This window comes from Ostrea edulis, chromosome 6 (assembly GCF_947568905.1).
Source record: "Ostrea edulis chromosome 6, xbOstEdul1.1, whole genome shotgun sequence".
In the NCBI taxonomy this organism is placed as follows: Eukaryota; Metazoa; Mollusca; class Bivalvia; order Ostreida; family Ostreidae; genus Ostrea; species Ostrea edulis.
This window is the reverse complement of record NC_079169.1, coordinates 92,261,662-92,284,946: the sequence shown is the minus strand read 5'-3', so window position 1 is coordinate 92,284,946 and position 23,285 is coordinate 92,261,662. Positions and strand designations below refer to the sequence as shown.

The 23,285-nt window shown below is 33.9% G+C and overlaps 1 protein-coding gene across 3 annotated transcripts in view; it reads left to right on the top strand.

Moving 5' to 3' along the window:
- The window catches only part of LOC125646029 (metal cation symporter ZIP8-like), a 31,177-nt gene that overhangs the window by 1,596 nt on the left and 6,296 nt on the right, over positions 1-23,285 (top strand). The window contains exons 2-10 of one of the 3 annotated variants that reach the window (XM_056142713.1): positions 5,324-5,583; positions 6,094-6,274; positions 6,897-7,066; positions 9,360-9,488; positions 11,573-11,620; positions 12,161-12,232; positions 17,320-17,544; positions 17,670-17,895; positions 19,390-19,577. In XM_056142713.1, the coding sequence (XP_055998688.1) occupies positions 5,341-5,583; positions 6,094-6,274; positions 6,897-7,066; positions 9,360-9,488; positions 11,573-11,620; positions 12,161-12,232; positions 17,320-17,544; positions 17,670-17,895; positions 19,390-19,577 (1,482 nt within the window). In that variant the 5' untranslated portion in view covers positions 5,324-5,340. The remainder of the gene's footprint in view (positions 1-5,323; positions 5,584-6,093; positions 6,275-6,896; positions 7,067-9,359; positions 9,489-11,572; positions 11,621-12,160; positions 12,233-17,319; positions 17,545-17,669; positions 17,896-19,389; positions 19,578-23,285) is intronic. The other 2 variants (XM_048872136.2, XM_048872138.2) reach the window with 2 other exon arrangements.

The window sequence follows — 23,285 nt, the reverse complement described above, 5'->3', positions numbered from 1 at the left end:
CTGAACTGCTCTCATTTATGAACAACCCTCTTCTTATTTGACTGAAATGTTACTTTTTCATGTTAATGAATATTGATCAGTGTATGAAACTTTGAGATGAAACAGATACAGAGGAGGAGTGGAGTAGACTCTGGAATGTGGCATATGAGATAATGAAAAATATCCTTACAGATTTTGGAAGTTGGTAGATATTTGTAAATTAATTAAAAAATCAGGAGATTACGACTTAAAACTGGAAATACATTTTTAAAGTTTGCAGCAATTTCTTATTGCTACGCTCTTTTCAAATGCAAAAATCTAGTATGTTCAATGATAGTCTAATTTAGTCCATTATACTCTGTGATTGTAAACTACTTAAAGATAAAAGAAGCATATAAATTTATAAAGTTTTTGTTAATAAGTAGGTAATCCACAACACCAGGGATGTTAACTACTGAGTGTATATCTCTCTGGGACATTTTTGTAGTATTTTCTGTAATTTAGTAAGAGATACTTCTAAGAAAAACATGGATATGTCATAAAATATTTCTTCATCATATTTAGATGCCAGGCAGCATGCAGTGTTCTTGTCAAAGCTCTATGCTATATATTACATGCTGAAGTGACAGACCTCTCAACAGTGCTCAAACTGCAATGATAAAAGTGAATATCCCTTTAAGGCATGTAAATGCAGCCATGTTATGTGTGCCTACACATGCAAAGCAAAAACTATCTAGAATTTTTTAATTCTTACAGCCTAACACAGGCATGTAGAATATGGGGGGCACTTTTTTGATAATGTTAATTTTTCATTAATTTTACCAACGAAGTTTGTTATTTTTACATGGAAAAAATATTAGGGCTGAAACGATTCACCAAAATATCGATACTGTTCAATTATATGCTTGATTCAATGTTGATTCAAAATTGTCTCGGTTTTCGGTTCGATGTGTTTATTACAAATGGGTTCAGTAAAATACATCAAGCTCAACCTGTACTTATTATTTTCACCTGCATGAGAGACTAAATAGTGTCGAATAATGTTCAGATTGTTGTTTGCCTTCAGTCTGAGGAAAATGATAATGAACTTTATCAGTTTAAACTACAGAGCCAACGGTCATCTTACCGTTTGGTAGTTTGGGAACACTTTGCTTTTAAAATTATAATTTTGAATCTTGGTAATAAAATTTTTCTTCAGTGTTATTATTGGTTTCTTCTGTAAATTGTATCGTATTGAAAGTATTGATTCGTGGCATAAGTATTGCAATATGTATCATATCGTGAAGGGAGTATATCGTTTCAGCCCTAGAAAATAAAAGATAAATTTGGTGATCCACTAACACCACTTTATAAGCTGGCCAAAAAAATGATTGTATGGTTCTTAATATATGCTTTTCAGTAAGTAGGTCAGATTCTCTCTCTCCTTTTCTTTTTGTGGACGAAGTATTAAAAAACATATGTAACTTCTGTGGATATTTGATGATAAATGAAGAACATGCATGATGCTGAAATATTCTGTAAATGTTACTCAAAACTGCAATACCGTGAATACCATTCATATTGGGTGGTTTTTTTTTTTTTACATCTTTAAAAATTTCCTAGTGTTATCAAGACAGATGATTTAAGTACATGTATAATAATTTGATCCTAATCCTTAGCTGAAAAAAATTAGGGTTGGGGATCGAAAAATAAGGTAGGTCTAGAAACTAATAATATAATTTAAAAAATTACAATATTTTCTTATTCATCTAGCCACTGTCTTTTTTAAAAAACAATTGCATGAATAAATGAATTTGTTATGTATATCAGTCAGCTGGTCAGACATCTTAAACAGTTGCATAAGAAGAACCGTTCCGTGCAAACCGTTCACCATTCTTTGTAAGAATCATTTCATACCATTCCAGGCAAGTGGCATATAGTGGCACACTTCAGGATCTGTAGTTCTCTCCATGCCAGGGGGAGCTGTGAATTTCTAGGGTCATATCCGTTTCTGTAACATTTTTTTCTGTGAATAGGATGTTAATGCAGAACCAAAGCCCAATCTTCCTTATAACGACCACATTCCCTGCTCACGAACTCCCATCTGCTCAATCTTCCTTATAACGACCACATTCCCTGCTCACGAACTCCCATCTGCTCAGGTTTGCCTTCTCTTTAGGGGATTTATTGCAACCCCGGCCAAACATTTGCCCTTGTGAAGTCATCTGCTTCCGTGAGGAGGCGTCACATAGGTCTTACTGTGGAGAGACTCTATACTGACAGAGGAAGGACTTACTTATCCCCCCCCCCCCTTTTTTTTTCTTTTTGATATTTCTGCTAGCCAGCGATGAGGGCAGAAAAGCGAGATGTGGCAAACACACAGATATAGTGTGACACAACCTTTATTTAGCAGACTTATCCCCACATTTTCCTTCTTTTTTTTAATATCATACAAAGTATATGTTCAAACAAAACATCTGACTTGCATGTTTTAGTTGTGCCAGTGTTAGAAATATGGTGCTGCATACATTTTTATAAGTATGTATTGAGAAACAGGAAAATGGAGTTTTGATATTTAACCTGTTATTATGGATGTTATTGAGCATAAACTGCAGAATTGGCATAGGACAACAACCTTGTATACATGCATTTGCACTGGAAAAACCAGCATGAACAGTATGATATTGAAAGAGCATTGTCTACATCATTGTGCAGTTATAAATGTATATTTATATATATAAGAAAATTAGTTTATGTTTTAAGATTTTCATAGAGACTTTTCAATTAAATTTTTAGCATATTCCATTAACAATTTAATTGGACAAAGCAGGTGGGAACAAAATGTTATCATCGAGCCTTTCTCCCTTTTTCTATGCATTCGGAGAATGTTAGTTGACAGCCTGGTGGTGTAATGCATATTCATGTTAACAGAATTACTGAATCTAAAGGTAGGGGGCGGTGTGTCATGGGTATAACTAAAGATGGGACTTGATGTATTCAAAAGGGGGCACTGCTTGAAAAATATATATATATAAAGTGGGAAATAATATCTTTTTTACAGTAAAACATGCTTATAGGAAAGTGCAGGGGACTAATAAAAGATTCATTGATTTGTTATAAATATAATTCTTTATCAATTAAGTTCATGATATGTTTTAAAAGAACAGCAAATAAAAATCGCTTTGCTGTAACCATGTTTTACTACGTAATGTGATTGAATTTATTTGAAAAATTTCCAGGAAAGTTTTAACTTTAATTTATAATTTATAATCCAAAATGAATGACAACAATTCATAAGATAAAATTCAGCATTAATACGTTAACCATTATTGGCTATTGGGCCATTACAGTGATATGTAACGGAATTGAGTAATGCTCCTGTATATGTGTCCTGGAGTAAATTTTAGCCAAATGTTAATGTTTCATCATGGAATTGAACTTTCCCGTCTGGTGTATACAGTAACATGGTTTTGTTGCTTTTTTTTTTTTTTTTTAACAATTTTTTTGATAATGGGGAACTGCAACAGATGTGTCAGTGGCTTTGAATTATACAATTTATGTTAAATGGTCAAATGAATTCTGTATTGAAAAGTCACAGCTGTTTACATTAATCTCTTTGCCCACACATTTCTAATGCTGAATTCCATCTAAACTCACCTGACTGGAGATCAGCATGAAGTTTTCCAGTCACTTATTATACCTATTATCCTGTAACATAAATTCATTTCTGTACTGTGTTGCTTAACTTGGTATTTTCCATTAGTGGCCATAAAGAAGTGTTGACTTGTTATTTTCTTGGGTCATCAAAATCAAAAATGGCTTTCATTAACCTGATAATGGCTGATATAATTCTGATATGAAATTAACTTTGTCTATTAAATGACTGTTTCGAAGGCTATTTGGAAGTGGGCACCAGCTTATGTCTCTCCAGGAAGTGGGCACCAGTTTGTGTCTCTCTAGGAAGTGAGCACCAGTTTGTGTCTCTCTAGGAAGTGGGTACCAGTTTGTGTCTCTCTAGGAAGTGGGCACCAGTTTGTGTCTCTCTAGGAAGTGGGCACCAGTTTGTGTCTCTCTAGGAAGTGGGCACCAGTTTATGTCTCTCCAGGAAGTGGGTACCAGTTTTAATAATGTTTCTCCAGGAAGTGGATACCAGCTTATGTTGATTGTATATTGTTTAACGTCCCTCTCAAGAATTTTTCCTTCATATGGAGACATCACCAATATTGGTGAAGGGCTTCAAATTTAGCCTTTACTCGGCGCATAATTACGGCCATTAAATGAGCATTGAGGGTTCTTTAGCATGACACGGGACATCCGTTTTTAAGGACATATCTGAGGACCCATGACATTCACACCTGATGCCTAGCGTTTGGCGATAAAACTGTCACTACCTGTTTTAACGACTTAAGTCCGTTGCGGCCAGAATTCGAGCCCTGACCATCTGCATGCGGGCAAACGCTCTACCTCTAGACCACCACCGCGGCGGTTCACCAGCGTATGTCTCTCCAGTGGCTGGAAAAGTGTTGTGTATTTTATGTGCCTGAGGCATATAAGAAAATAATTGTAGTTCCATTTCCCTGACCTAGTCTATTTTTCGATTCCCGACCCAAATTTTTTATGATTTGGATCATGATCCAATTATCATAATCAAAACATTTCCCCTTGGTTATCCTCAAAATGTTCATGATGCTAGGGAATTTAGAACATCAAAAAGTAGTTTACATAGTCTGTCTATTGACTGTTTGTTTATTGACTCTTAATGTAGCTCCAATCTCCTGTGATGTCATAAGATTTTGAAAAGTCAATGATTTAATAAGATTTACATGTATATGCAAGACAGGAACATCAATTTTGTTGGAGTCTTTTTCAATAGTTATTGTAAAAAAAAATCTTGTTAGCCATGAAATATTTCGAAAGTCTATAAGTTATATTTGAATAATCAATGATATGCTTCAAAATATTGAATCCAAGGGCAATAACTCTGTTTTCATTAAATAATTTATCAAGCCCATTATGTGACATACTTTCTTTATTTTTCACAAACATTTTGACAATGTGTATTTTTTAAAGAAACAGTTTCATGAAATTGTTATGAATACTATTATATCATTATAACCAGTTTTTGTGAAATTTTTGTAATGCTGTTTATGAAAAATTGCAATTTTCTGATGTTGATAACAGGTACATGTGTACTAATTGATAATTTTTAGCCGAGTTGCAACGAAGTTAAACTTGGCTATTGGTGGGTTTTTTTTTTATTAAAACCACAACATACTATTATTTGAAGAATCAATAATCAAATGTAAAATTGAACCTATAATTCTAGAGGGGTGGAATTACCTTAACTGTGTTTTTCTATCAACAGGTTTCAGGTTGTTTGTGATGAGGGAAAATCATATGTACTCCATAGTCCTGATATTGTTGTGGATTTCTGCTGGCTTGACCAAAGAATTATGTGTGTCTAATCAAACCGTCAGTTATGTGAAACACATCATTAGTATCTATGGCAACAGTTCAAAGATCTCCACACAGCAACTTCAAGACACATTTCAGGACTTTACAGGGCAACAAAACTTTTATGATATTTGTCGGAATTCTTCAGAGAAGTCATGTACGGAAAATAAGGTAAGAGAGTTTGGTTACATAACTAAGATAGCTCACTACTCCAAGACTTGTACTTATTATGACACTTCGTCACAAGATGGGAATTTAAATGTTTTGTGAAATTATTTGCATTGTATCATTTATTTGTTTATCATTGTAGCTCAGTGAATAAAACATTGGGTTATTAAACCACAGATTCTGAATTAGAATCCACCGGTCTGTTGTTCATATTTTATATTGATAAATGAATTTCTGAAAATCATGTTTTTTTTATCCAAATTTGCATATTTTCTGTTTTTCTCACATATGTACTTATTACATATCGTATCTTTCAGAGTTAAATTGTTTCATGCTGATTTGAGAAACTCTTTCAAAGTGTTGTGAGCCACCTTAAGCAAGGTCTCCATGTTACATGGAGTCCACGCTAAATGATTTGTGGAACTTAAGTGTAATATATGGAGATGTCAGTCATTCTTACCTTTGGATTTCGTATTATGCAGTTGATTATAACTGTAACATTTTCTCTCACAGTGTTTGTCACTGGATGACATACTCCGTCTCCATGGTTACATAGATGTATCAGATATTTCTCATCAAGGATTGGTAGAGATTTCACCAGCACTCTTACACAATTACAACAAATGTCGCCAAAATAGGAGAGATCATGAGAGTTCCGAGGGCCGCAGACACAAGAAGCCTTCATCAATGGCTTGTAAGCTTTTATTTAGCTGATTGTCTTTGATTTGTAGAAAAATGTTATTGTAGCTCCACCCTCATTTGACATATTAATAGTAAATGGTTCAAAGTAGAAAAACTTTATCAATTTCCTCTTAATATAGTTTAATTCAATCAGTAACCAAACAAGAAAGTGTATACGTTGCCTCCTCTTCAGCGTGTACATGTAAACGTTAACTATTTTAGTTTCAGATAGTTTACCAAATTTTTTATTTGGGGGGTTGGGGGTTGGGGGCTTTCTGTTTGTGACCATATCAGTCCTCTTCTGTTTCAGCCTAGGGGGAAGAGGGGGACATTATGTTTGTAATTGTTGCAGTCCTCTGTCTCAGTATTGGTAGGGGGGCAGGTGTGTGATTTTCTGCTTGAGACTTTACAGTCCTATGTTTCAACCTTGGGGCCTGACCTTTGATTGTGACCATCGCAATCCTCAGTTTCAGGGGGGAGTTGGGTTGTTGGGGGGTGTTACCTTCCTTCCGTTTGTGACCATTGCAGTTCTCTGTTTCAGTCGGGGGGGGGGGGGGGGGGGGGGGGGGGGGGCTTTCTGTTCATAACCGTGACAGTCTTCTGTTTAATACTTGGGGTTTTGCTTTCTGTTTCAGCTTGGGGGTATGGCTTTCTGTTCGTGACCATCATCAACATTTGCTCCCTGGCAGGAGTGGTTGTACTGCCATTTATGAAGAAGACATTTTACATTAAGCTCCTTATTTTCATGGTGGCGCTGGCTGTGGGGAGTTTGGCAGGAAGTGGACTACTGGTCCTCATACCCGAGGTAAGATTTAAGGAGCTTAACACACAGTATCAGTTGTTGTCCGTTTTTGATGTATGATTTAGAAGAGGCGCACTTGACACACAGCATGCCTTTTTGGTCCTTATTCCACAGTATTGACATTTTTTGCCTCCAGATTGGAAAAACATGCATGACATGATTATAGCAGGAAACATTTGTACGTTGATTTTTCATGAAGAACAAATGGTGTGATTTTGAAGAATTTAAAAAAGACTTTATATCTTAGCTGACTGTTCAGTCATATCTTTTTATAGTAAAATGCTGGTGGCATCATAAATGTATACCGGTAATCTTGTCCCAAATTCACTTTATTCTTTTTATAACAAACAAGAACTTAAAAATGACATTTTCAGGTAAAAAGCAAAAATTGAAGGATGATGATGAAATAATTTATTCTGACATCAAGTTATATAAAATAAGTCTCGTAATTGCTTGTCCATGTACATTATCACTGTCACAAGATCTGAAGTTTTGAAAATTAATGTACATGTATATATTTGAATATGAATTTTAACGTTTTTGGAAGGCCCTGATCACATATTAGCCACATTATTTGTTATAACCAGGTTTTGAGCTGTTTACAATTCATAAACCGGGAAATACAAATTGTTCTTAATCAGCAGGCATGCTGTAGAAGTATCCTAAGAATAGTCCCAAGAGTACTTAGGATTGTCACATGACATATCTTAAGATCTCCATAGGACTAGCCTAACTAGGCTAGAAAGATAATTTTTAAGAATTAAAACATTATAGACTACATTCATACATCAAGTTAATTGATTATATCAGCAATTGTTTAATGAATTTTAAATGGGAATGTATATTCTTGTCTAATGATACAAATAAAAAGACACAACTATTTCCTAAATAATGCATCTTTGTCTCCAAAAATAACAGAATAATGTACATAAAATGAAATATTATCCAGATGCATATTTGAAAAGTTATGTATGCATATGATGTCTCCACATTTGATAGATAGATATTGAGTTAGATCATGTAGCTGATTTAATTTTATGTACTATATAACATAATAATGATGGTTTATTTTACTCAGAGATGACTTCAACAGCATACCTGGTGATTCTATTGTATGTCACAGTTTTACCAGTAATAAAAAACTAACTTTGTCACTCAGTCAATACAAGTTGTTTAGATGAGTGACAATCAAGCAGTCATAATGCAAATTACAAATCAGATTGTAATAAATTGATAATTCAAATCAATGTTCTGCAGTTTGAATTTTGTTCAGCTACTTGATCACAGAGTTAGATGGAAGTTGAAAGGTTTACTGGAGAAAATCTGCCCTGTTTATGTTGGAAATATTTCTTCCTCTAATAATGTCAAATTCACATACTGTGACCTGTGCCTCTGTTTACAAAATAAACAGTCCTGAATGTGTTGGTTATCTCAAAAGTTATCCCCCAAGGAGTGAGCAGTGGACTAGTAAATTGGTGTCATTCTGTCTTAATATTTGGCTGGTAATTTGATAGCTGGTAATTTGATTGCAGGCAGTGGTCATTGTAACCTTACAATAATGGAGACCTATAATTTCAACGATATGATTAATTAGCCTTCTCCAACTTTCTTTTGTTTTAGAGTACTGTAATAAAAAATCGGAGAGGGCTTCATTATTGCAGCTATGTAAGCCCCACAGCTACATTAGTTTCTTTAAAAAGACAACTACTGTTTTTTCTTTTACATATTGCCATTCTCAAATGTCTCAATAATTGTATCTGTAGTGATTTTATCGTATTTTCTTCTGGTATTTGTCATTCTCCAGGATCCCAAAAATATCTTTGGATGTCATCATCATACATTTGTATTATTGAGGGTCTTCTGACATTAAGGAGGACTGTCACTGTAACAATTGAGGGTCCTCTGACATTAAGGAGGACTGTCACTGTAACGATCGAGGGTCTTCTGACATTAAGGAGGACTGTCACTGTAACAATAGAGGTCCTCTGACATTAAGAATGACCGTCACTGTTAGTAACGATTGAGAGTCTTCTGACATTAAAGAGGACTGTCACATTAACAATTGAGGGTCTTCTGACATTAAGGAGGACTGTCACTGTAACGATCGAGGGTCTTCTGACATTAAGGAGGACTGTCACTGTAACAATAGAGGTCCTCTGACATTAAGAATGACCGTCACTGTTAGTAACGATTGAGAGTCTTCTGACATTAAGGAGAACTATCACTGTAACAATAGAGGGTCCTCTGGCATTAAAGAGGACTGTCACTATAACGATTGGATGATTTATATTTCCAGGCGTTTGGATTCCTCCAAGATCCGGAAGGTGACCACAGTTACCTCTGGAAGGCTGTCACTATCGCTGGTGGAGTGTATCTCTTCTTCATGATTGAACGAATCCTAAAAATAATTTTGGACGTCAGAAAAGTAAGTCAGTTTGGGGCTGTATATAATTAGGTCACATTGTACATTATATCACAATGTATACAGTTGTGGTATACCTTTGCTATATAAACATGCCATAACAAAGTAGCTTTAATTTTCAGTGAAATGTTTGGGAGGTCGTAACATAAGATATTGGTTTAAAGGCGGTAGTACAATGATGAGAGGAAAACATGGCTGAGGTGTTAAGAAAATGTATCAGTAGCTTATAAAGAAAGGTTAGCTTGTTGTAAATTTTGCAATTGCAGCAACATGATTAGCTACATAAAAGCCTAGTTGTAAAGAACGTCAAGTCCACATCCTGTTCAGAATCTCCCACTGATAGGATTTGTATGTAAGCATTCATTAGTGACCGTTACGATTTGTTGTATGTAAGCATTCCTTAGTGACCGATACGATTTGTTGTATGTAAGCATTCCTTAGTGACCGATACGATTTGTTGTATGTAAGCATTCCTTAGTGACCGATACAATTTGTTGTATGTAAGCATTCCTTAGTGACCGATACGATTTGTTGTATGTAAGCATTCCTTAGTGACCGATACGATTTGTTGTATGTAAGCATTCCTTAGTGACCGATACGATTTGTTGTATGTAAGCATTCCTTAGTGACCGATACGATTTGTTGTATGTAAGCATTCCTTTGTGACCGATACGATTTGTTGTATATAAGCATTCCTTAGTGACCGATACGATTTGTTGTATGGAAGTCGTCATTAGTGACTGTGCATGATATATGAATGATACATGATGATATTCTGAATAAATCTGCAGGATCAGTTGTGATATAGCTAAGAACACGTAACTGCTTGATGTAGGGATCACTGTGCTCTGCACTGCACATTACAAATGTACAACTGATGCATGACAATGATAACTTCTCCTATCATCACTTGGTACTTTAAATTCTCTGTAAACATCTTGAACACAGTATAAATTAGATTTTTTAGTATTTATTTGTTCTGCTTTAGATTTGATAAACATCACTGCACTGCCAGTGAGTGTCGTTCACTGCAGTCTTTTTATGTAATACAGCTACAAGGAAAAAATCTGTTTTACCATAAAATATACATACCATTTGATCACATGTTGTTTGTTGGATTTTAGGAGAATACTTTTTTTTAAATGAAAAATTAAGTATGAAAACATGTTTTAAACTACATGCAGCGACATGTTATCTTAGGAATATCAGACACAGAAGGAGGATTTTGTAATGAATTTTCATGACATGTTTTAAGCTAATGCATTTGAAACAAAAGATAAAAATCTGGAATTCAATGTTGCCATGAGCTCTTTAACAATGTGCATGTTTGTAGAGATGCATTGATGTAGTTTGATTCCAGTCGAACATGTTGCAGTCATTTCAGGTCAAGGAAGTAAATTGTGTGTTTCCCCTTTCCACCGACTATATATCTGCATTACATTTGTATGGAATACCAGATTAAATGTTTACATCTGTGATTTTGAGAATGATAGAAAAACAGACATGATCATCCTTGTTCAAAAATTCAGAAATGGCCAGGAGCCCAGAACTCATGTTCATATGAACATTGCATTTGTTTTCTTGGCCTGGAAAGTATTGATGTCGTTCCAACATGTTCGTTCGATCACCGGTGGCCAGTTAGCTCAGTTGGTAGAGCACCTGACTAGAGATTCAGGGGGCCCGGGTTCGAATCCCGGTCTGGTCCGTTGCATTTTCTCCCTTCCTGTTACATCAAAAGTGATTTCTGAGATGTTTGAGTGTAGATTCCTAACATTATTCAAGTACTTAATTTTTGGCTAAATCACCATTTAGTAGGTAAAATCATGTACCATTCAAGAGTTAATTTGTGAGAATGTAAAATCGTAAATGCTATACTCTGAAGAGTGTCTATAATCTGAAGGATCAACAAATAAAAATGAGAATTTGGATTTTATAAGTTTCTTTTGAATTGATGTGAATATGAATTACTGCCATATGGTTAGGAATCTTCAGTTAGGTGTGAAGACATTTTATTTTGAGACATACTAGAGACAGTGAATCGGTGCTAGCTCTGTCAGGTTACATGAACTAGATATGAAATATTTCAGGCTTCCATGACAAATCTCGAGATGTACTCAGTATTTTACCAGTACACTGTGAGTTTCAGATCCAACATTCCTGATATACTGGGGCTTCTGGAAAATAAAACCTGCCTCATGGGAATATCCATTCTTGACATTTTACGTAGAATTTTTGCTATGAGAACTACGGGTTTAACTTTTGCATGGTCTTTCCAACAAACTGAGCTGGTCAAGGGATATTCCTCAAATTTCAAGATTTTTTTAAAATATAAATTTTGTGAATGAGGGGTCTGGTATTTGAGAGTATGCAGTTATATTTGCTTTTGTAAAACCTTTTCTTATCAAAAATAAATTCTCTTTTATAACAATTTGAATTTTACCTATGATTAGAGTTCTTACTTTGCACAAATTGAGATTTTCACAAATGGGCTTCAATTAATTTGAGCAAGAAAATGATAGGAAATGATAAATCATGTTAACCTGACTTTGCTTGGTGAAAACAAAAAATGATTTGATGGATGTAGTTAGTGCTGTATTGATGTATTATTGCATGTTTTAAAGCTTGGCATTGTGCACCTAACCCCTTGTACTAGTTGTGCATCTTCATTTTGACAGAGGAAACCACGTAAGAAATTTTTAGAGGGGACCAAGGATTACAGCGAGTGTAAGCAGCTATTTATAGAGGAGGTAATGTTTGGTAATTTATCTTAATTACCTGTCCTTTATGCAAGAGATGATTTGCCTAATCTTTTTTAGTTTTTTAGCCTTGAATATCATTTAATTTTAGCATAATCAATCAATCAATTGGAAAAAAAAAATATGCATTTGTTAATATTTTCAAAATTGATTTAATCTTTAACAGAGTAATGCAAACTGATTTAAAAACTACTTCTTACTTTGCCTTGACGATGTGTGTGTGTTGTTTGTGTGTGATATGTTGCTTTGTTGTTTGTGTTAGGATATATTTATTGTTCAGAAGAGCTTATAAAGAAATAAAGTGTTCATTGTTCATTCAATTTCACATGTCTGTAAAATGCATTTTAAAATCCAACTGTTACATTGAAACTCGTCAATAACAATCAGTTGTTGAACTGAAAGAAGTGGCCGGCTTATTGAAATTTAACAATTGTTGATGCAGTGTGTCGTTATTGCTAGTATTTACTTTTTATATACTTGATGTATAAGAAAACTTTTAATACATGTAATTTTAAAAAGAAATGCTATAAATATTACAGCTTATGATTTATTCAGCACAAAATAAAAGATAATTATTTATTTCAAAGCTTTGAAGGATACTTTTATGAAATGATTTAACTAATTCTTCAATTTGCTGTAAAACAAAATCAGATCATACAAGATGAGTACTGCTAAGTTTGATGACAGGTTAAAATCAGGGCACATGTAATTAATTATCAGCTTACTGCTAGGTTAATTAAGTCTCAATTTTACAGCAACTGGTATTGTACCTTTTAAATATCTCTTGCATGCATAAAGCAGTCATATATTAAAATTAAATTTCTGAAATAAATTTCCATGTTGATTTACCTAAAGCGTAAACAATAATAGTGGAAATGTATAGAGTGTTTCATGCAGTAAATACTTTACTTTTACTTCTTCATCATATATATCTGTAGTGTCGTTCAAGTAAATAAAGAAATGATACAAAGTAATATGATGTGGATGCTGGTTTATTAGCAAATGTTCTTAGCAATTTTAGATTTTGCACACCAGATGATAAAAGAAGCATAAAAGTCTCTAACAGGATTCAAACTCACTCTAACAAACTAAGATTCTCTGTCATTATAAATCTCTGGATTCAAAGTCTCTCTAACAAACTAAGATTTTCTGTCATTAATGATCGCTGGATTCAAACGCACTCTAACAAACTAAGATTCCCTGTCATTATTGATCTATGGATTCAAACTCAGTTTGTTTGCACATTGCAGTTTTGTAGAAATTGATACATCTCAACTTTAGCATTTTTCGCTAAGCGTTATAGAAATGACATAAGAAGTTTTTAATTAATAACTAATTCCTGTGATTTTTTGTGCTATATTTTAGTGCAGACAAGAATAAGCTTTCAATTAACTACTTACTGTGATTTCTTGAGCTGTTTTCTAGTTCAGATAACCTAAATGCATCTCTCCTCAGCTTCTTGTATTCCGTCAATTTGAAGAAAAAAAATGTGTACATATATTGTGTATTGTTTTTGTTTCTGTTTTTTTAAAAAATAAGTTTTTATATTACTAATCATATGTCAGACCACTGCAAAAATTTAAGCAATTCGCAATATACGATACCAATATTTTATGTGAATTCAAAAAAGAAAAAGATTTTTAAAATCCCTATGTATGTTTTGTTTGTGATTAAAATGTGTTTTGTTTATGTTCGTTTGTGTGTGGGTTTTTTTCTTGGATGAGTGCACATATTTTGTTTGTTGTTTTGTTTATATTTATGTGTGTAAGTGTTTTGTTTGCTGTTGTGTATTTTGTTTTAAATGTTGCCCCTGTTACATTTTCACCCTTATCCTTCATACATGTAAGTGTTAAAGGGTGGACTAATTGTAACATAAGTATTAAAGGGTGGGCTAATCGTAACATAAGTATTAAAGGGTGGGCTAATCGTAACATAAGTATTAAAGGGTGGGCTAATTGTAACATAAGTGTTAAAGGGTGGGCGAATTGTAACATAAGTATTAAAGGGTGGGCTAATTGTAACATAAGTATTAAAGGGTGGGCTAATTGTAACATAAGTGTTAAAGGGTGGGCTAATCGTAACATAAGTATTAAAGGGTGGGGTAATTTTAACATAAGTATTAAAGGGTGGGCTAATCGTAACATAAGTATTAAAGGGTGGGCTAATTTTAACATAACTGTTAAAGGGTGGGCTAATTGTAACAAAAGTGTTAAAGGGTGGGCTTATTGTAACATAAGTGTTAAAGGGTGAATTAATTGTAACTTAATATCTATCACTTTGAAGTAGTGAGATAGCTTAGAGTGAATTTTGAAGATAAAATTATGAGGTTTAGTAGTCAGACTTTATTATGAATTATGCGTTCACCTTGAAACAAGTTACATGTATGTAATTATTTCTAATGTTGTAATTGGCAGATTTGTACTGTAATATGTTTTAGAATATGTAGATAGACAGGAAGATTAAGTCATTCTCCTTTTGAGTTAGATAGTGCTTAGAATAGCATATGAGGGAAATAAATTATATTAGCACTGATATAGGCAATAGTTTCATCACCCCACCCCACCCAAAAAAAAAGACATCAAACTAATTATATAGTAGCATAGTTCTGCCAACACTTGTCAGATAATTATGTCTTCTCAGATCTTTATATTGTCTTATTAGATCTTTATGTCACCTTGTCAGATATTTTTGTCAACTTGTCACTTATTTTTGTGTTTGAAAATTCAACATAAAAATGTGACCATGCCCAATTTGTGCTATCCAGTTGACAACATTTTTCTGACAATTTGACATAAGGATCTAATATTAAAGTCAACATAAAGATCTGATAAGTCAACATAATCATCTGACAAATAGACATTAATAATTGTAAAAGAAAAATATTGCATAATTTTTTAGTTTGTGTCAAATGTGGGTTAAAAAGGGAAATTAACTCTGTAAATCCAAGCCAAGATTTGCCACAAAATTTACAGATGAGTTCAAATTTTATATATAATATATAGAATATGGAATTGATCTGTCTTCAAGCCAAATATTCTTACACAAAGATCAATCTTGCATCATATTTTAAGAAAATCATTTAGGACAATTCTTGATCTAATAGCCTGAGTATACTTACTATTATATTTTCACATGTTGATCAAATATAGGAAAGGTTACATTACTTAAAGAAACAGATTTGCAAATGGGTTTTTGGAACAACAAAAATATTCTTTAAACATTGACTCAGAATTTCAAATATGTTGGGACATCTCCATATGAGTGAAATATTCTCAAGAGGGATGGTAATAATATACAATCAATCAATCAATCAATCAAATATGTTGCTTCATAAAGGTTTGTAAATTTTTAGGAGAGAATTTTTTTTTTTAAATGTATAACTACTTGTACTTCTCTCCTTGCATTGCCTCCATTTGATTCAAATAAGAATAAAAAGTAGAGAAAATGGAACAGATATTATAAACACATTTGGTTGGAGTTATGTCACTTTTCAAAATCAATTCACATATGAATTTTAAACACACATACTTTGTGCATTTCAATAGACCCTATATTTATAATAATATATACCTTCTACTAAAACTAATAGGAGTTTTAACTGCATGTTTTGTGGAGTATGAAAAACACTAGTCATTGTTTTATTTGCTCATGTGTAAAATTAAGGACTCATATTTCATGTTGATTTCTCTACAATATTTACTATTTTCTTGGAAATCAGAGAATGAATTATTCCATTAGCCTGACCCCAGAAGGTAATAATACTCTTTCAGGATCAAGGCTTGTAGACATATTGTTCGTAAGAAGACAACCATGTGGTGATTTGATGATACCACATCATTAACAATCTGCCATATTGCATTAATCAAACAGTAATAAAATTAGATATTCCCCTTTGGTTATTATATATATGAGGAAAGACTGGAAAATGTCAATGTAGAACATAGGAGAGTGACCCAAGGTCTATTAATAATGAACACTGAACTGAGACAGTGACCAGAATTTGAAGTTCAAGTGGTATTATCCTTAGAATTCAGTCAGCAATCCTTATGGTCATTTCATAGAGGAACAAAGTAGATGTTACCCCTCTTATAATTTCCGAGGCAACAAAAATTAGGCAGTCTCTCTCTCTCTCTCTCTCTCTCTCTCTCCCTTCATTGTTTGTTAACAATTGAACATTTCACCTTCTTGATAACTACTGTTCTAATTCTTTTCAAATTTGGTATGATTTGAAGCATCTTTGAGACAAGGAAGACATAAATTGTAAATTTTAGGACTCCTGCACCCCCTAGTACCTTAGGATGGGGCAAAATTTACCAATTCAAAAAATCTTTGTCTTTACAACTGTATATCTTTAAGAAAAACTAAATGCATTGTGATGTAGAGAAGGAAAGCCTCTACCAAAATTGTAAATTTCATGATCGGGGGGGGGGGGGGGGTGTTAGGTTCTGACTCCAAGGCTTGGCCAAACTTGGTATATACAATGTACATGAGTAAAACATTTAAATGATATCTTCTACGAAACTGAAATTAAATAGATATTTAGAAGGAGTAGGTAGTCTTTTATCAAAATCATAAATTTCATATCCCAATTAAGGAGTAAGGGATTTGGTTCCAGGGTAAGGCCATATTATTATAGTGAATTTTGTCTTTATCATTTGAAAGACTTCTTTAACTTTGCTGATAATATGGTGTAATAAGTAAGTGCATATTTATGAAATACTAAATTTTTCAAAATTTGTGAAAATACGATGTATATTAAATAACTCAAATGAGACTGTAAATTTGTTTATATTTTGTAAATAAACAGATCCAGTTAATTAAATACATGAATGTTCAATACATGTGAATTTTAAGTTTTATTCATGGGAGTTATTTTCATGGCATATGATGCCATCACATAAAATTCTCTTTGTGTGTACTTTAGTTATAGGATTTTATTTGCTTCATTCTTTTAACTAGACAATTTGTTCAGGATTTTATTTGCTTCATTCTTCATTCTTTTAACTAGACAATTTGTTCAGGATTACTACAAGATACTCTTTCTTCTTTTGAATGTACACCATTGCTTTGAATTTTAGAAAAACCGAGATGAGACTCCGAATGAATCGTATATTATACCTGACCGAAGCAGCAACATGCCATCAATAAAAACACAGACACCCACAACAGACCGACAGAAATATAGCGACACATCAACCTTACAGACAGACTCCCTGAAACATACGACAGAATCTCAACAGGAACTGAAGGCAAGCTTCTACCAGGGCAGCGAGGACACTCTCTGTACTCTGTCAAAAGACAAGGTCAGTTTGTCCGTGTCAGTCACAGACTTTTATGGAAGAGGCATTATCAGTTGCCTTAAGGAAGACTTAATCTGTGTATGACAAAGAATAGTGAACAAATTAAAAATGTGCAGTATTAATTGTAGAACTTGAAAAAGTTGGAAAATGGCAGTTCATCAAGTGAGGATGAACCAGTGGTGATTCAGCAGGAGAGGGGTGAGGTGAAAACGATCGCGTGGATGATCATCATCGGGGACGGGCTCCACAACTTCCTGGATGGTCTGGCCATTGGTGCTGCTTTCACCGACAGCATATTTGCGGGAATGAGCATCTCGCTGGCTGTTATATGTGAAGAGCTGCCTCATGAACTAGGTATCATAGTGGTCAGATGTCTTAAATAGAGTACATGCTCTGTCTCCAATAGTCAAGCAGTGTTACACAATATATTTTTTTATTATATAGCTAATAAATAGTCTATTGTAAAATCTAGAGAATGTTAGCGTTCAATATCCTGAGAATTTATTGAACGCTAACTTTGCATTGTTTAAATTGTATGCGCCCGAAACATTCCAAGTATGAGTGTTCAATATTGACGTTACCGTATCGACGTAAACAAGCCAAAATGGCAGACGACGGTCCTCCAAATTTGACAGAGCCAGTATTTGATATTTACTTAAGCAAAATGATTTACTGTACATAAATTATGACGTCCCCATTTACAAAATCAGTTTGCTTCATGCATTAATGACGGGTTAGATATTGAACAGTTAAGAAATACATACTGTTAATGCACACCTTCACCTTAGATGCCAATATTGATGAATTCTTGTCTATTTTGGAGTAGTTTGAGTGAAAAGGGATATAATTTAACAACTAAATACTTTAGCTATATAATAAAAGGGTTATTGAACTTATATAGGTGAATATTGGCACTCGTTGACTCTCAAAATGCACTTGCAAGCTCGTGCATTTTTATAGCCAACTCGTGCCAATATTCACCCATATAAGTTCAATAACCCTATAATACTTGAACAGAAATTTGAGGCTATTTATTTTGGTCTGTCTCTAGCTGTCTTTAACACTTTGGTTCCTGGATGATATCTCAAATACCATTTTCAGTTTTAGCAGTGAAACTTCAAATGAAGAGTCTTAAGTATTGTTTTATGGAGAAAAGGTCATGTATGGTTCCAGGTCAAATGTAGCAGAAATGAATTAAGGACATAGGATAACCCTTAACACCCCCCCCCCCCCCCCCACACACACACACACACACACACACAATGTTTTTATAGAATTTGTAAAACTGTTGTAAATGTTTTAATATTGCTAAAAATCCAGATTTACCACAAAATTTCCCCATAAAATCACCCTTTTTTTTGCATTATTCACAAACATTTATTTTAGTTTTACAATTTTCCATGGCAAACTTTTTCGGGGTATCGTATGTTCTTAAAGTGATCTCTCAAATTCTATTTGAGCTGAAGCAATTAAGCTTCAATAGTGTCCATGACTTAAGAATGGCCCCTATTGTTTGGGGGTCATAAGGTCATTTGATTATTGTAAGAAATAGTTTCTGAATCTGTTTGAGCTTTAGCAATGAAAGGATACATTAGAAGTCTCTATCCCAAAAGGTTGAACCCTGTAATTCGGGTGACCAAAAAATCTAAGTTTGATGTCACAATTATATAAAGAAGCAGTTTCCAGGGGAAGAGTATTTATCACAAAAGGATGACACTTATAGTTGTGGAGGTCAATTTGTCCAAGTCAACAGCTTACATACATGTGTATCTCTTACACTACAATGAAACCCTACAAGAAAAGACTTCAGGAAATGTTTCTTATTGAACAATTTTTCACTTTTTCTAGGCGATTTTGCAATTCTGTTGAATTCTGGGATGACAGTGAAGAAGGCACTGATGTACAACTTCCTGTCGGCCTGTATGTGTTACCTTGGCCTCGTGTTTGGTACCATTCTTGGAGCCAACACAACTGCTCACTTGTGGATTTTTGCCATCGCAGGCGGCATGTTCCTCTACATATCACTGGTTGACATGGTAAGAGAAATTTTGTGCAAAGATATATAAAGCCTCCATGCTCATTTGTAAACAATGTAATGTCAACCGTATCTCTTGCATGCTAATACATAAGGTAAATTTTATAGTTGGAATTTTGTTTTCAACATAAAATACAAGCTCAAAATAGATGAGCTTTCGTCTAATGTTGTTTCAGTAAATTCCTATTGTAACCCTGCAGACAAAGTTTGAGGGATATATTGGTTTCACTCTGTCCGTCCATACATCGATACATTTTTAGCTCACCTGAGCTTTTCTGATCTTCTGTTGTCCGTCGTTTGTTGGTCTGTCCATTTGTAAACTTTTTACATTTTCGACTTTTTCTCCAGAACCACTGGGCCAATTATAACCACATTTGGCCAAAAGCATCCTTGGGTGAAGGGCTTTCAAGTTTGTTCAAATGAAGGGCCATGTCCCCTTCAAAGAGGAGATAATCACAAAAATAGGGTGGGGTCATTTAAAAATCTTTGTCTCAAGAACCACTGGGCCAGAAGAGCTGAAATTTACATGAAAGCTTCCTGACATAGTGCAGATTCAAGTTTGATAAAATCATGACCCCCGGGAGTAAGATGAGGCGACAATAGGGGATCAAAGTTTTATATACAAATATATAGGAAAAATCTTCTTCTCAACAACCACTAAGCCAGAGAAGCTGAAATTTACATGAAAGCTTCCTGACATAGTGCAAATTCAAGTTTGTTAAACTCATGACCCCTAGGGTTAGGATGGGGCCACTATTGGGGATCAACGTTTTACATAACTAATAAATATAAAAAAATCTTTTAAAATTTTCTCCTTAAGAACCATTGGGCTAAAGAAGTTTACATTTGCACTAAAGCTTCCTGACATAGTGCAGATTCAATTTTGTAAAAATCATGGTCCCCGGGGGTAAGATGGGGCCACAGTAGGGGATCAAAATTTTACATACAAATATATAGGGAAAATCATTAAAAAAAATCTTTAACTGAAAAATCCCTGGCCAGAAAAGTTTACATTTACATGAAAGCTTCCTGACATAGTGCAGATTCAATTTTGTAAAAATCATGGCCCCCTGGAGTAGGTTGGGGCCACCATAGGGGATCAAAGTTTTATGTGCGAATATATAGGAAAAATCTTTAAATATGAGTCAAGGTGACTCAGGTGAGTGATGTGGCCTCTTGTTCTAGAAATTTTCCCTGAGGCTGTTCATTTGCTTTTTACTCAGTTTTATGGAAATGTGGTATACATGTACTGAGTAAACCTCTAAACCTGATATTTTCAGATGATTCGTTCAATTCTGAAAGTGTTATGGCCATTTGTAGGAATTTCTTCATGATGTTTCTGTACCCTCTGCAACAATCCTCCCCCACAAACAGCTTTTGGGGGTGTATTGGTTTCACCATTGTCTGTCTGTCTTATCCATCTACATCTGTTGTTATTATTGCAATGACCTAGTTCTACATCTGTTATTATTGCAATGACCTAGTTCTACATCTGTCTGTTATTATTACAATGACCTAGTTCTACATCTGTCTGTTATTATTCCAATGACCTAGTTCTACATCTGTCTGTTATTATTACAATGACCTACTTTTACATCTGTCTGTTATTATTACAATGACCTACTTTTACATCTGTCTGTTATTATTACAATGACCTAGTTCTACATCTGTCTGTCATTATTACAATGACCTAGTTCTACATCTGTCTGTCATTATTACAATGACCTAGTTCTACATCTGTCTGTCATTATTACAATGACCTAGTTCTACATCTGTTATTATTGCAATGACCTAGTTCTACATCTGTCTGTTATTATTACAATGACCTACTTTTACATCTGTCTGTTATTATTACAATGACCTAGTTCTACATCTGTCTGTTATTATTACAATGACCTAGTTCTACATCTGTTATTATTACAATGACCTAGTTCTACATCTGTCTGTTATTATTACAATGACCTAGTTCTACATCTGTCTGTCATTATTACAATGACCTAGTTCTACATCTGTTATTATTACAATGACCTAGTTCTACATCTGTCTGTTATTATTACAATGACCTAGTTCTACATCTGTCTGTTATTATTACAATGACCTACTTTTACATCTGTCTGTTATTATTACAATGACCTACTTTTACATCTGTCTGTTATTATTACAATGACCTAGTTCTACATCTGTCTGTCATTATTACAATGACCTAGTTCTACATCTGTCTGTCATTATTACAATGACCTAGTTCTACATCTGTCTGTCATTATTACAATGACCTAGTTCTACATCTGTCATTATTACAATGACCTAGTTCTACATCTGTTATTATTACAATGACCTAGTTCTATATCTGTCTGTTATTATTACAATGACCTAGTTCTACATCTGTCTGTCATTATTACAATGACCTAGTTCTACATCTGTTATTATTACAATGACCTAGTTCTACATCTGTTATTATTACAATGACCTAGTTCTACATCTGTCTGTTATTATTACAATGACCTAGTTCTACATCTGTCTGTCATTATTACAATGACCTAGTTCTACATCTGTTTGTTATTATTACAATGACCTAGTTCTACATCTGTCTGTCATTATTACAGTGACCTAGTTCTACATCTGTTATTATTACAATGACCTAGTTCTACATCTGTATGTCATTATTACAATGACCTAGTTCTACATCTGTTTGTTATTATTACAATGACCTAGTTCTACATCTGTCTGTTATTATTACAATGACCTAGTTCTACATCTGTCTGTTATTATTACAATGGCCTAGTTCTACATCTGTCTGTCATTATTACAGTGACCTAGTTCTACATCTGTTATTATTACAATGACCTAGTTCTACATCTGTCTGTCATTATTACAATGACCTAGTTCTACATCTGTTTGTTATTATTACAATGACCTAGTTCTACATCTGTTTGTTATTATTACAATGACCTAGTTCTACATCTGTTTGTTATTATTACAATGACCTAGTTCTACATCTGTCTGTCATTATTACAGTGACCTAGTTCTACATCTGTTTGTTATTATTACAATGACCTAGTTCTACATCTGTCTGTCATTATTACAGTGACCTAGTTCTACATCTGTTTGTTATTATTACAATGACCTAGTTCTACATCTGTCTGTCATTATTACAGTGACCTAGTTCTACATCTGTTATTATTACAATGGCCTAGTTCTACATCTGTCTGTCATTATTACAGTGACCTAGTTCTACATCTGTTATTATTACAATGACCTAGTTCTACATCTGTCTGTCATTATTACAATGACCTAGTTCTACATCTGTCTGTTATTATTACAATGACCTAGTTCTACATCTGTTTGTTATTATTACAATGACCTAGTTCTACATCTGTCTGTTATTATTACAATGACCTAGTTCTACATCTGTCTGTTATTGTTACAATGACCTAGTTCTACATCTGTCTGTCATTATTACAATGACCTAGTTCTACATCTGTCTGTCATTATTACAATGACCTAGTTCTACATCTGTCTGTTATTATTACAATGACCTAGTTCTACATCTGTCTGTCATTATTACAATGACCTAGTTCTACATCTGTCTGTTATTATTACAATGACCTAGTTCTACATCTGTTATTATTGCAATGACCTAGTTCTACATCTGTCTGTTATTATTACAATGACCTAGTTCTACATCTGTTATTATTGCAATGACCTAGTT